At 30.4% G+C, this 13,833-nt stretch overlaps 1 protein-coding gene and 1 pseudogene across 1 annotated transcript; one reads left to right on the top strand and one right to left on the bottom strand.

Annotated features, from left to right (window-relative positions):
* Nucleotides 1–4,306: 4,306 nt before the first annotated feature.
* Nucleotides 4,307–8,000, bottom strand: LOC122610529 (annexin D2-like). Its single transcript, XM_043783509.1, has 5 exons — nucleotides 7,925–8,000; nucleotides 7,267–7,412; nucleotides 5,638–5,856; nucleotides 4,737–4,949; nucleotides 4,307–4,642 (listed from the first exon to the last, which is right to left on the bottom strand). Exons 1-5 carry the CDS (start codon nucleotides 7,998–8,000, stop codon nucleotides 4,346–4,348), a joined length of 951 nt encoding a protein of 316 aa, XP_043639444.1. The 3' UTR covers nucleotides 4,307–4,345.
* Nucleotides 8,001–9,537: 1,537 nt separating this feature from the next.
* On the top strand, nucleotides 9,538–10,128 carry LOC122610528 (annotated as a pseudogene).
* Nucleotides 10,129–13,833: the final 3,705 nt, after the last annotated feature.

The following is a 13,833-nucleotide window of genomic DNA, read 5'->3' as shown; positions in this document are numbered from 1 at the left end:
ATAATATTATTTTATTTATATTTATTTTTTTAGAAAATTTCATTACATGACCCTATAGTTTGCCATTTTATCAATCTTTCGCTTTTTATTATTACATCACCCTGTGATGACTTTTATAATAATAATAACTAGATTAATACCCGATCGGTGATCGGGTTACCCGAAAATAACATATTTGACCCGTCAAACGCACTTGAGTACTTGACCCAAAGCCAACTCGATACAGATTGACCCGATTAACCACCATAACAATTTGGGCTGTCAATACTCGACTCATTCCGAAACTAGAATTGGAGCCCTCACGAAGATAACCTAGTTAGGGTTGTGAAATTTCGAACTGCCAACACACTAACCTTATTTTTCGGGTTAGGTTGCGGTTGACCTATTGGGTTAACAGGTCGACCCTCCAATGTGAAAATATTTTTAAGTTTATATAATATTTTTTTAACAGGTCGACCCATCAACCCATTTGACCTGAAATCAACCCACCACCTTAAGTCACCAACCCCGTTAACCCGCCAGCCTATTTGACCCGACAACCCAAAACTCAACCTACTAACCTACCAAACCAAATTTTTTTTCAAGTTGATGAGTTTGTTTGGGTTGACATGTTGTAGGCAAGAGTTGAAAATTCTGACCTAAAATTTTTAATGGGTTGGGTCAGGGTCACAGGTTTTTTACCCATCAACATGCCAACTCGAACTCATTGACAGCTTTACTAACAATAGCCGTTATTTACATATCTACATACCTTTTATAAACCACAAAAAAGTTGATTTGATATTTTTATTTTAAATTTAAAATAAGCTGGGTCTGTGAACTCGCCAACCCATGTATTAGTCTGGTCGACTCGGGTCGACCGGAGTCGGGGCAGGTTGAAATGTCTGATCTTAAATTTCAACCCGCCCTAGTTTAATACCTGGTCATTAAAATTTACATAATAACATGTACATATAATAGACATTGCAAAAAATATACGTCTAATCATATATAAAAAATGATGTTTAGTATGAAATCAAACATACATTTAAGATAATCTTCAAACACTTGTACAATTTCAAGTATAGTATATGTAGAATGGGTTTAATAAACATAAAGAGGATTTATGACCTTTTCTAGTTTAAAAATATTATTATTGAAATAAAATTATAATTATAATTTGAAAAACATATACCATAAATAGTTTTAATAAATATTAACTATTGTGTATGTATAGGGGTCATATACATTACTCCGCTAAAATGTTGTAAATGTATGATTAAGTTGTTTATAGACAATAGTCAGACTGTAAATAATTGACTCAACTTAAAACCCGACTTGAAACTATAAGAGATTTTCAACCCGTTAACCTACCAACATGATTTCTTGGATCGGTCCAGGTTGAGTTTTCAAGTTGTTAAGTCGACCCGCCAATCAAAATTTTAAGTTTGTTAATGATATTATTGATAGTTTTTTGTAAGTTCAATGAGTTGTTTAAGAGAAACATATATTTTTGGTAATGAACATCTAGTTATATAATATTTGAAAGTAGTCAAAATATTATTGTATTACTTGGGTTATTCTATTCAATCCGTTTTACAAAACACTTTATGACAATAATAAGATAAAGTCTTATAATGAATTAGGGCTGACTCTTCAACTCTCTTATAATGAAATGTCGCGAGGATGGAGTATAAACAAAAACAAGTTTATAAACGTTTTAGAAACACACGTACCATTATACTAAGCCCATTTCACTAAAGTGTAAAATGTCACGAGGATAAAGTTTAAACAAAAATAACTTAATAAATATTTTAGAAACACATGTACCGTATTATTTGATTAAAGGCTTTTTAATTAATTTTATAATCTTAAAACAAAAAAGAATGTATCTAATATTAGTTCATTTAATGTTTATTTTAGTGGGGGAAAATAAATAATCATTTTTGATAAATAAACACTATATATAAATTGATAAATTTATTAGCTACAAACAAAATATAATTTGCTTTTTGATTTTTTTTAATGTACAAATGTATTACAGAAATATAAGTTTATGAATGTAATTCTAACTCATTAAGAATTTAAATCTATTTTTTTAAATAATTTTTCTTTAAATTCAGTTGTTACTAAATATAAAAATGACATTTAATAGTTTTTAAATATAATCCAACCAATCAGAATACAAGAAAATAAAACTCTCAGCCAATCAGAAACGAGAGAATTCATTCTTTTTTTCTCTCTGCTCTACCGGCAATATATATATATATAATATATAATAATCTCCAAATAATAATACAACTCCTTAAATTTTTTATTAAAAAAACAACAACTATTGAATCAAAAGCAAAATTAAATTGTAACATTTAGATAGTTTTACATATCATTTACCTTTTCAGATTTATTTGTTTTATTACTATGGAATAAGTACTTAGAAATGCAGTCAACTAATGCTCAAAAGTTATTGTGTGCACGAACTTTAGGTCAGCTTTATTCTATTCAGGAAACTTGTTCAATAGTCCTATAGCATGCAAAAGTGGCCGAGTCAAAAGTTAGTCGGTCACCACTTTCACGTTCACTGCTTACGTGACATGCACACAATAATTTTTTGGGATTAGTTTATGCACACAATTAAAAAAAAACAGATTATTTTTTTTCAAACTCGCCGGAAAACTTAAAAATCCGATTAAACCTTCGTTTTTTTCGAATTAGACTACGAAATTGGCACCAAAATACCCAAAAATCAGCCGCGAACAAACCCTCGGCAAAAGTTAAACCAATTGAGACTCGCCGGATAATTCATCAACTCGCCAGAAAATTTAAAATCACCATAACTTTGTTGTTTCTTCGAGTTTCGGACAACAATTTTGAGCGGTTTGGTGTTGGTTTCAAGTCGAAACTCGAATAAACAACAAAATTATGGTGATTTTAATTTTTCCGGCGAGCTGGTAAATTTTCCGGCGAGTCTCAATAGGTTTAACTTTTGTTGAGGGTTTGTTCGCGGTTGATTTTTGGAGAAACGAAAGTTTAATCGGATTTTTAAGTTTTCCGGCGAGTATTTGCAGTTTCCGACAAGTTTGAAAAAAAATAATCAGTTTTTTCTGATTGTATGCATAAACTAATCTCAAAACGTTATTGTGTGCATGCCACGTAAGCAGTCAACGGGTCAACGTGAAAGTAACCGGTCCCACATAGCTATAATCCTGTTTTATGTTCACAATAACCAAAACTTCAAGTTTCGTGAACACAATAAAGTTGACCTAGAGTTCGTGCACACAATAACTTTTGAGCATTAATTGACTGTATTTCTGGGCACTTATCCCTATTAGTATCTATTATTACTATGCTATATTTATTATTACTATTAATAATATTACTATTACTATACTATAGTTTCTATCACTCTTACAAATACTCTACTAGATCCAATTTATATATAGGTATCTATAAAATCATAATCTATTACAAATATTTTTTTGATTGTTTATGAAAATGTCATACGAATATAAATAATAATAATAATTATTATTACTGTTTCAAAACTTCCCGAGTCGATCCGAGTACTCTCTACAAGGCAAGGTTATGCAGAACTCAGCAATCAGGATGGGATCAGCGAGGTGAGGAGTCAGGATCTTTTAAGAATCGGATCGGATCGGGAAAAACTTTATTTTTGGTAACCAAGAAATTAATTTGGAAACACTTGTGGGATAACTCAGTTAGACCATGGAGTAGATACCTTGACATGGATTGACATGGATCGTATGACTTTGTTTGGTGCAACTCATGGCTTGATATTGCAAAGAAAATCCATCTATCATGTCTTATACGGAAAGCTTTCTAATTTTGTACCTGCTAAGTTGGGTGGTCTATATTGAAACAAAATTTGAAAGTATGTGACTTGAACGTTGTTCCTAGATAACCAGATCAATGTGATCGAGCCCTTTGGTGTCCCCCAGTCAAGAATGCTTCATAGGATCTTTGTGTCCAGGTGCAAATAGGCCGCATCTTCACAAACATGTCTATTTCACCAAGCCGGACCACCTTGCAAGGTTAAACAATCCTGGGCTACCGATCTGTTAGGTTGCCTCAGTTGCATACATCAGTGCACTTCCTACATTAATATGTTTTATGTGACCTAAACTAATATGTTTTGGAGTTTATTATTTATATTGGAACAAAACACACTTAACCTGATCCAAGATGGTTTGATTTGTATTAGGTCAAGCCAAAAGAGAAACAATTAAAGCAATTTATTAACATTATATATATGCTCATTTTCAAGTGTGGGCAACAAACACATACGCCCATAGTTAACATACGTACACTTTCTGATATCGGTAAACTAGAAACGATTTTAAGCTTGTTTTTAAGCCTCACTAGAACCGATGAGAGCAAGAAGCATGTCTTCATAGTCTCCTCTAGTATCTTTCGCAATGGCTTCATATAGAGAGACACTGTTTCGTTTTTTATATTCTTCTTTTATGATTTTCATATCAAATTCAGCTCGTGTAGCAACAACCCTTGTTAGTGCAGTCTCATCCGTCCCTTGTCTATTGATTGCTAACCTTACCAACTTCTCATAGTACTTAGCAGGATTAGTCAATGTTTTAATAATGGCTCGTAGTAACTTTAAAAACTCGTCGTTTGGATCAGCTTTCAAATCCTACATATCAATATAACTTTACTAGATGCTGCAATTTCAAGTTAGTTATAAGGAAAATTGTAAAGTATTATCATAGACGTGATCATAGACATACCTTGTTAATCTCTTGTCCAAACTCATCTTTATAATGATTCAGTGTTGCACTGATTTGTGCTTTGCTTCTTGTAGTGAGAATTCTGATGAAATCGTCATCGTTGTAAAACTTATCTATAATTTTATCGTGGAGTAACTTGGCTTCTGATTTTGCAAGCGACATGTCCACTTCATCCCCTTCGTATCTGTAGCTCGTCACCAAGGGCCATAACAACTAGATAAAACAATCATATTCACAAAGTATTAACTAAACATGGAAATTAGCTGGTTACAAGAAGAATTTTTTGCATAAATAGTGTCGTTTTTGGAAGAAGTGTTGTAGAAAAAGGTGTTCAAACTTAAGAATCGTAAAGCAAGTAAATTGGTCGGACTTGGAAGCTCTCGCCATTTCCAAATGTTGCCACGTAACCAAGGTTACAACATTTTACAAAAGGGTCGGAGGTTCCAAGTTTGACTTTACTTGTTTTAAAGTTCTTAAGTTTGAAAACTTTTTTAAAAAAAATTTTCAAAATCGAGACTAGCATTCATGCAGATAATTCGTAACAAGAGAGTTGAAATGGGTCGGGATAGTTTGTAGATGTATTTTCTTTTATCCTTTTTATATACTTTTGTTTATAGTATGTATCAAGTATATACGATAATAAACAAGGAAAAAAGTAAAAATCATGATCTAAATCTTTGAATATATGTGATTTAAAGGCTGAATGCACTAAAAATGGGTGTTGGGTTTGCTTTAACCAATTTGACCCATTCGACTAATTTAGACCATCTTTTTTCACTAGATTTTTTAATTTGACCCATTTGAGATCAAACACCGACGCAAATCAACCGATACTCATAATCAACATATGCCACCTTGATTACTAGAAATGTTATGTTACTTTATAAGCAAAAATGTGTACCTTTCGGAAGTCCCCTGTTGTGTGAGATGCGACATCCTCTTCGAGTGATTTCTGGTAACGAGCATGATATTCTTTCCTCGCAAGAAGCAATTCATGTGAAGACCTGCTGCAAGCTATCTCAACAAGAACTTGATCACTTTTACCCCCTTTCTTTGTTGCTTCGTTGGCTAAATATGCATCACGCTCAGGGGGATCAAGTGTCCACAGGAGGACAATCCTCTAATCATATTAGTTCAAAACAACATATTAATAATACTCCGCCCAAAGTCCTAGTATTTGTTTTCATTGTTACAAAAACATTTAATAGATTGATGTAGTAGTTAGGAACCAATTTGTGGGCTGTACAAAATATTAGTTTAGAAAATCACCCAAATATTACTCAATACTTGACACAACACCATCTTTTGATGATCAAATTGGATAAAAATAAATATTCAATTAGACAAAAATGGAAAACGATATAGGTATAATTAACTCATTAATAATATTTAAATCTTGATCTTTATAAACTTTTGTGATTAACATAATTTGTAACAAAATTCTACATTAAGCTAGTGTTGTCTCTGATAATGTTAAAAAATTTCAAGGCCTGGCTTGAAGGAAAAAATTTGGCCTCTAAACTCTAAAGTAGTGAGTCAATAGTAAAATATAGGGATTAATGCATGAGAGTGTAACCAAATATGACCAAAAGGTTATGTAATATAACCAACTACTCGACTAGCTATGTACTGTAACCAACTTTGTTTTATGAGTTATGCAATGTAAGCAACCGACTAAGAAACAAGTTGCCGGTTACCACTTTCATTTTATTCCCTTCTTTATTAAAAAAATTGTCACATGTTACCGATATTGACGACGATAAATGATTTTGACGTTAATAAAAACAAAGTATGACAAAAAATATTCCACGTTTGCATCAACATTATTAACATCAACATCTTCAACATTATCATTCATTAACATAAGAGCAATGTGGATGAGAATGTTTTTACTTGTTATCTAAAGCCCCGGTTTAAGATTTTATTAAGTCTCTTCAACTTTTTTCATTTTTTATTTTTGATTACCGGATGAATAATTTTTAGGTATACCTAATATATATATATATATAATATATATTAAATATAAATAAGTGTATGACAAGAATGTTCAACAGTTCATTCGACAAAATCTAACTAAACTATAGGTTCTTCAAGTCCTAGCCGTTTAAAAAATTTACTATAGGTTCTCCTAAATCAATAGATAATAAGATATAATTACATAAATATTGTTGAATTAAAAGTCGAAACGATACCTTTTACACGAAAATGACAGTAGGGCACGGATGCAAAATGGTTTTGACAAAAGGTGTAAAAAGTATCTATTAATTAATTTTATATATTATTTGAATTGTGAGTTCGTGAAGTACATTGCCCTCTAATTTGAAGATCCTCTACTAAAAATTACATATATACAAAAAACTTTTAAAAAAATAATGGGCCCTTATAAATGGTGGGTCAGGCTCACAAGCACCCCCTACACCCCAATATAATCGACTTTGTATTAAACATTCTATAACAGTTGGATTTGAATCCAAGACCTTATTCTACTATCACATATATGTTTCCATTTATCATAGATGTTAAATTGTACCTCAAAGTCACGTGTAAGTTCCTTGTCCAGCGCTTTAAGGAGATCTTCATTGTAAGTCTCGGCATAAGTGTGTCGAATAAGCTTACGTTGTTCAGCATTTCTGTGTGATAAGATCTCAATGATCAAACCCTCATTTGTTCCCCATCCTTCAACACAGCCAGAAGTTCAATACAATTCATTAGAAAAAAAAAACAATTATACTTCAAACACATGAGCAATTATACAACCGAACTTTCATGGTTTGCTGCATATAGATTTGTTTATACCGTTACCATAACTTTTGTTTTCATTGCTACAATTCTTTATTAACGTGTCACGTATAGGCTAAATCATTCATAGAAACATATTACAATGAAATAATGAACTTGGTATCTATATAGATAGATATATCATTGCATATCAAAAAAACACATTTTAAATTTGTGCAAGATCATGAAATATTGTAAACAAATAAATTGTTATATTCATTTCATTTTACAGATCCATCGGGTATTCAGGAAGATATATACGAAAAACTAACAAATGAGGCCAAAAATTTCACGAACATGTACACAGGACCATGGACACGAAAGACAATCGATAATCAAGATTGATACATTTTTTGAAAAAGAATATTTTTAAAAAATGGTGATGAAATTGCGTATATATACACACAAACCTTCAAAAGCTTTACGAAGCTGCTCAACGTCATCGGAAACAGGAGGAACTTCTGTTGGAACGGTTATGGTTGACATTTTTGGCAAGAATAATCTTTGTCTTTCAAGTTTGGTTTTCTGATCTTGTTTTATACACATAAAAATTTCTATAGTTGTTACTATATTATTCTTCTATTCTTAACTTTATATTAATGCATCTAAAAATAGACTTCAAGTTATTTAGTTTAATATTTCAAGGAGTTTTCTAAAAAAAACACGATTTTATAATAAAGTTCCAATTATCGCTTAGTATTTTTAATATTAAAAATATATATATATTTTTAATCTCAATAAAAAAAAATGGTTGATGTATTATGCGAGCAAAATTTGTCATTGGAACGAGCATTAATCTTTTGGTCATGTATATGAGTTTTTTTGAACAACTATATTATTTTTTGGCGAAGAAACAAAAGACAGAAAAAGTACATCGCCACAGGCCCTTGTTATATTTTGGGTCTTATGTAATTCACATAAGTTTTTTTAAGCCATTTTACAACATTTGTAGTTAAAGTTTCGAGATTACTCTAGAGTTAGTAATTATTGTATTGTATGTCTAAGTTTTGCATTTTGGTTACTAGCATCTTGTTAGTTGATGTTTTCTAATAATACATACGAGTAATATTTATTGTCGTTAAAAAAAAAAAAGTAAATATGTCATATTGGCCATAATAAGCTATTTTTTCTACTATGACAATTAATCAAAAAAATAATAAAAAGAATAAATATCATGAAAAATGTCTGTGCTAAACGAATTGTTGCCTTTGAAGAGAACATTATTCCAATACCTTCAAAAAAAACCCACCGCCAATTGGAACATATTAACTGGACATTGTTCGTGTACTTCTTCGTCACATGTAACCGTGAAACAAGTCTAGAATGTTGGTGGGATACGCATTGAGAATGTTGAGTTCGAGCCAAGTTACTAACAATTTTCTCCACTCTACTAGTTGTTATCTTACCGTCCTTAAAGAGATGGCTTATTGTTTCTGCACCCGTATTACAATAAATCATGTAAGTATCCTATTCCAACGTTTTCCAAATGAGTACATTGACTTCTAGGCACCATGGTATATTCCAAATACGAGTTATCCTCAATTCAGGGGGCAAAAAAGAAAAATCAACATCTCAATAGGGCAATTCCTCGCACATAGTTAGATCTGATATCACTCATCGGGAAAGTAATTAGTATTACCATTAAGGTTTCATTTCCAAGAACCTGAATCATCACCAAACTACTATTTACAATTCGATCGGATAATCTACTCACGGTCTCCCCTTATATTTCTAGGCCATTCCCATTTCCATGAGTGCTCTTAAAAAGTTAAAGTAACAATCGATCGGCGACTAAACGTTACATGTTTAGAAAGCAAAATATATATGATGATTAAGATTCAAGACTGTGTTAAAAATATAAGTATGCTATATACCATGTTTATTACTCGTATATAAAAGATTAATAATAATATAAAGATCTTTTATTTGTCAGCTTCAATTATTACTCGTATATAAAAGATTAATAATAATATATAAAGATTAATAGTAATATAAAAGATCTTTTATAAGTATGCTATATACCATGTTTATTACTTGCTTCAATTATTGCATTGATCATAATCAACATGCTCAAACATTCACTTGCGGGATTTGCTTGGAATCCGACATCCTCCCCAACTTCAAATTGATCAACAACACTAAACGATGTGGTCGTCGTCATCCTTTTTGCACCGATTGTATGATCAAATACATACAAGTGAAACTCGAGGCAAACGTGTCACGCATCAAATGTCCTGCTATGACCTGCAAACGCGCGCTATCTTAAACCCTTGTCGTGCCGTCCCAAAATCACACCACAAGTGTTTGAAAAATGGTGCGACGTGTTATCTGAATTGAGTATGTTAAAAGTTGAAGGAATTTATTGCCCAAACACTGAGTGCGGGGAGTTGATTTTGAACGAGTGTGGGGATACAAATTTGACAAGATGTGTTTGTCCGTGTTCCATGGCCGCATGAAGGACGTACTATTTGCTTGAAGGTTGAAGAAGCTAGCTCAAAACGACGTCGCTTTTGAGCATGTTTTGAAATCGAATGAATGGCAAAGGTGTCCGGGGTGTAGGCAATGCGTTGAGCGCATCAATGGTTGCAACCAAGTTAAGATGCAGGTTTGTTAATTTCAATGTTTTAAATACCGATAAATACCGGGCGGTATTACCGGTATTACCGGTACCGGAGACCACGCCGGTATTTTAAGTCCGGTATTTTTTCGGTATTTTCACTATTCAATACCGGCCGGTATTTCCGGTATTCCCGGTATTCCCGGTATTTTCCGGTATTACCATACCGTTATTTCCGGTATTTTCAAAATATAAATTTTGATTTTTTTAAAAAATTATTTTTATGATATTTTAATGTTATTTTTTGTTTGAGAGATAACAGGAGGTAATTAATTATGAAAAACGTTTATAGTAGAAATTGACGAAAGTTTTTGAACATTGTATGTTAACAGGAGGTAAATTCTCTAAATCATGTCACATCGTATACGTGCCCGACCAATATGAGTTGTTATATGTAAGTTTTTAATTGGTCAGTTACATGATTTGAACACATTTATCAAGTTGTCAACATACAATATGCAAAACCCTTATTGATCTAATTGTTGTAATTAACTACTTATTGATATGATTTCATTAACTTGGTATTTTTGTAAGTCATAAACTAATTTCTTTAGTAAATTAATACAAAAAATTTAATTGGGTAATTTTTACAAGTCACAAAATAGTTTTGTCAATAAATTAACAAAAAAATAACTTTTGGAAAAAGCTTAATATGTTACTTATAATATTAACTTTATTTATTAACATTAGATTGATAAAATATTATGTTATTAATTAAAGAAATTTTAATTATACTATTAGATTTTACGGAAATAAAAAAAAAACATTCATTAAGATTTTATGTTGATGTATTATTTAATATATAAGGTTGCATTTTATTTAAATATATAAAATAAAAGGATTAATGTTGTGTTTTTTTGATAATTATTTTGATAATAATGGTATTACTTAGATCTAAGGGTTATAACTGTCCTTGTTTTCCTATAAAAGAATTTAAGACCTTATTATTCTCATCTAGTTATCCTTTTTTTTAATGATAAAAATCATTAATTTATTAAACTTATTTAAAATATGTAAATCTTATTATAAAAGTTCAGACTATATGTTTTATACAAACTATAATTGATAAATAGTTTTATTTTACATGTTTTATAGTGATAAAATAGATTAATTTATTAATTTCTTTTATCTTTATATATAATAAAGAAAGATTGAGTAAGTAATATAGAAAGATTATGATGTGTCAAGATCGATCACACATTTTTTTAAAAGTTTTTCTTTCATGTATGATATCATATTTGACAAAAAAAAAAAACCCTCACGCTTATTTAAAATTCCTAATCTTTTATTTGTAACAAAGAAATTTTAATTTTTTTAATATGATATTATGAAATGTCTTTTATCCTTTTTAACGCAACATGTACTCTTATTTTACGTATCATTGTGTTAGTCGATTCACTATCTTCATATCAAGTTATAATATATGTTGACAACAAAATTTACATCCTTTTACATTTTTTGGTTTTAAAGTTTTAATTATAATGCTCGGGTTGAACATGTATATGTTTTATAAAAACTATAATTGATAAATAGTTTTCTTTTACATGTTTTATAGTGATAAAAATAATTAATTTATTATTTTCTTTTATATTATTTAAATAGGGCATAACCAAATCGCTATTAATCTATTAAAAATTACCAATTGATTCTTGATTGTTTTAAGGAAGTAGTAAATAAATCTCCAATATAATGATTTAGTAATAAAATATTAACATCTAATTGTTTGTTAAATAATTTTGTAAAACTTGAATAGGATATAAATACGATGTAGATATCATATATATATATATATTTCTCATTATTAAATATTAATATATTTAATTACAAAAGGTTATAGTAGGTCTATATACATAGAGTAGAAGAACTATGTTGTGTTTACATAATAATAAATTTGGTAATGTTACAATTATTTAAATCTAAGGGTTATGATTAAAAGTTTAAACTCATCTAACGGTCTTTATTTCTTCATAAAAGAATTTAAGAACTTGTTATATATATATTGATAGATATCAAAACTATGATTTGAACTCCATATGTTCCTTACGCGTTACTCTAAACTGATATTGATATTCCTTCCGCCTCAAAACTATTTTTCTCTATTCGTTTATATATGTGTTAGTTATGATTTAAATTGATTTATCTAACTTCTAATTGATAAAAATATTACTCCCTCCGTCCCATATTCATTATCCAATTTTGATTGGTCAAGTTTTTTTGTTTTCCGACTTTGACCGTAAATATCTTTGTTTGTGCTATATATTAGCTTATGAAAGTTATATCAATGAAAAGTACATCTAAAACTCAATCAACTCATATATGTTATATCAAGTGTTATATAACACAAACAAAAATATTTACGGTCAAAGTTGAAAGAAAAAAGACTCAAAAAGTGAAACTAGAACACTTAGTATGAGACGAATAAAGTATATGTATGAAAGAGTTCTTTTGATAACCCATATAAGTGGCATTTATGATTCGAAACATAAAAGCTCTTAAAACATTGTATAATAAGAGTTTTTGAAAAGTTATTTACAAAGTTGGTCTGATATATGGGAATTTGATATGAAAATCCGAGCTAACCACCTATGGAGGTACTATACGCGCATCATTTGGGGGCACCGATGGTATGACACCACCGTGATGGTGTGATGTGTTCACGGCGTCTCCGCTTGTAGGATTGCTATAAGAGAAATGGCTATTTTTGTTTAGGGGGTGTATGAGTCGACTCTAGGAACTGTAGGATTTGTCCGATTTGGTAGGGTGGATGGTTGTGTTGTGCCCGACACACCATTACACATATATAGGGTACATTTGGATCTGCAGGTCCATTGTATATATGTCTCACATTTGTTTGTCGATCCATGGGATTCGATATGCAAATGTATGCGTTTTTGTTGTAGGAACTTGGTTGACTTTGGAAATATGGAACTGTGAAATGTAGGTATTTTGATAATGTTGGATTTAAAAATATGAAACTTTGTAGGTTTTTTTGATAACTTTGGTTATTGATATGTTACTTTTGTAATGTTAAAATATGGATTTGATGATATAACGATATTTGTTTTGATTTATAGTTATCTATTTAAAATGTGACTTTAATAATTTGGTTATTTAAAAATATCTTTTAAATCTTTGTATGATTTAAATGATGTTTTGTTTGAAAAAAATTTTGTCTATCTTAAATATTATTATATGTATTACTATATTCGCGCACTGAGCAATTCGCTTAGCTGCAGTTTTTTTTTCCTACCGTAGTTTTTCTTTCCTGTGGCAAGTATCAAGAGAGAGTAGTGCAATGGGCTTTTATCTAGCTTCCGGGCATATATAAATGATTTGTTGAAGATTAAGGTCAAAGATCATTTAGTCTATGGTGATTGTAAAAATATAAAGAGAAATTCTGTTTAGAACTCTTGTATTATAGTTTAAGCTCGAAAGTAATATTGGAGGTTAGAAGTGGGGTGTTAGAAACTAGTAGAGATAGATAAAGGGTCTATCTCATCCAAATTAATTCTCTTATGTTTTATACTCGATCGGTAAAATTAAACATGGTGTACGTGGCCAGCAATTCATCCTATATATGTATTTGAGTTTCAGTACAACAAGGATAATCTATACGAATTGTAAACTATAAATACTACTTAATCAGCCTAAAGGTTTTCTAAGGCGATTTTAATTAACTAATTGATACTGTCATTTAATTCG

Source organism: Erigeron canadensis, chromosome 8, assembly GCF_010389155.1.
Source record: "Erigeron canadensis isolate Cc75 chromosome 8, C_canadensis_v1, whole genome shotgun sequence".
Lineage (NCBI taxonomy): Eukaryota > Viridiplantae > Streptophyta > Magnoliopsida > Asterales > Asteraceae > Erigeron > Erigeron canadensis.
Note: the sequence above shows the minus strand (reverse complement) of the source record. Positions and strands in the feature narration are given on the sequence as shown.

What these genes read in the sequence shown, in the direction of transcription:
- LOC122610529 (XM_043783509.1), bottom strand. Translation starts at nt 8,000, where the DNA reads ATGTCAACCATAACCGTTCCAACAGAAGTTCCTCCTGTTTCCGATGAC. An exon ending in GCTTCGTAAAGCTTTTGAAG is followed by an intron (nt 7,413 to 7,924) that starts GTTTGTGTGTAT and finishes GCTGTGTTGAAG; the next exon opens with GATGGGGAACAAATGAGGGT. An exon ending in AACTTACACGTGACTTTGAG is followed by an intron (nt 5,857 to 7,266) that starts GTACAATTTAAC and finishes TAATATGATTAG; the next exon opens with AGGATTGTCCTCCTGTGGAC.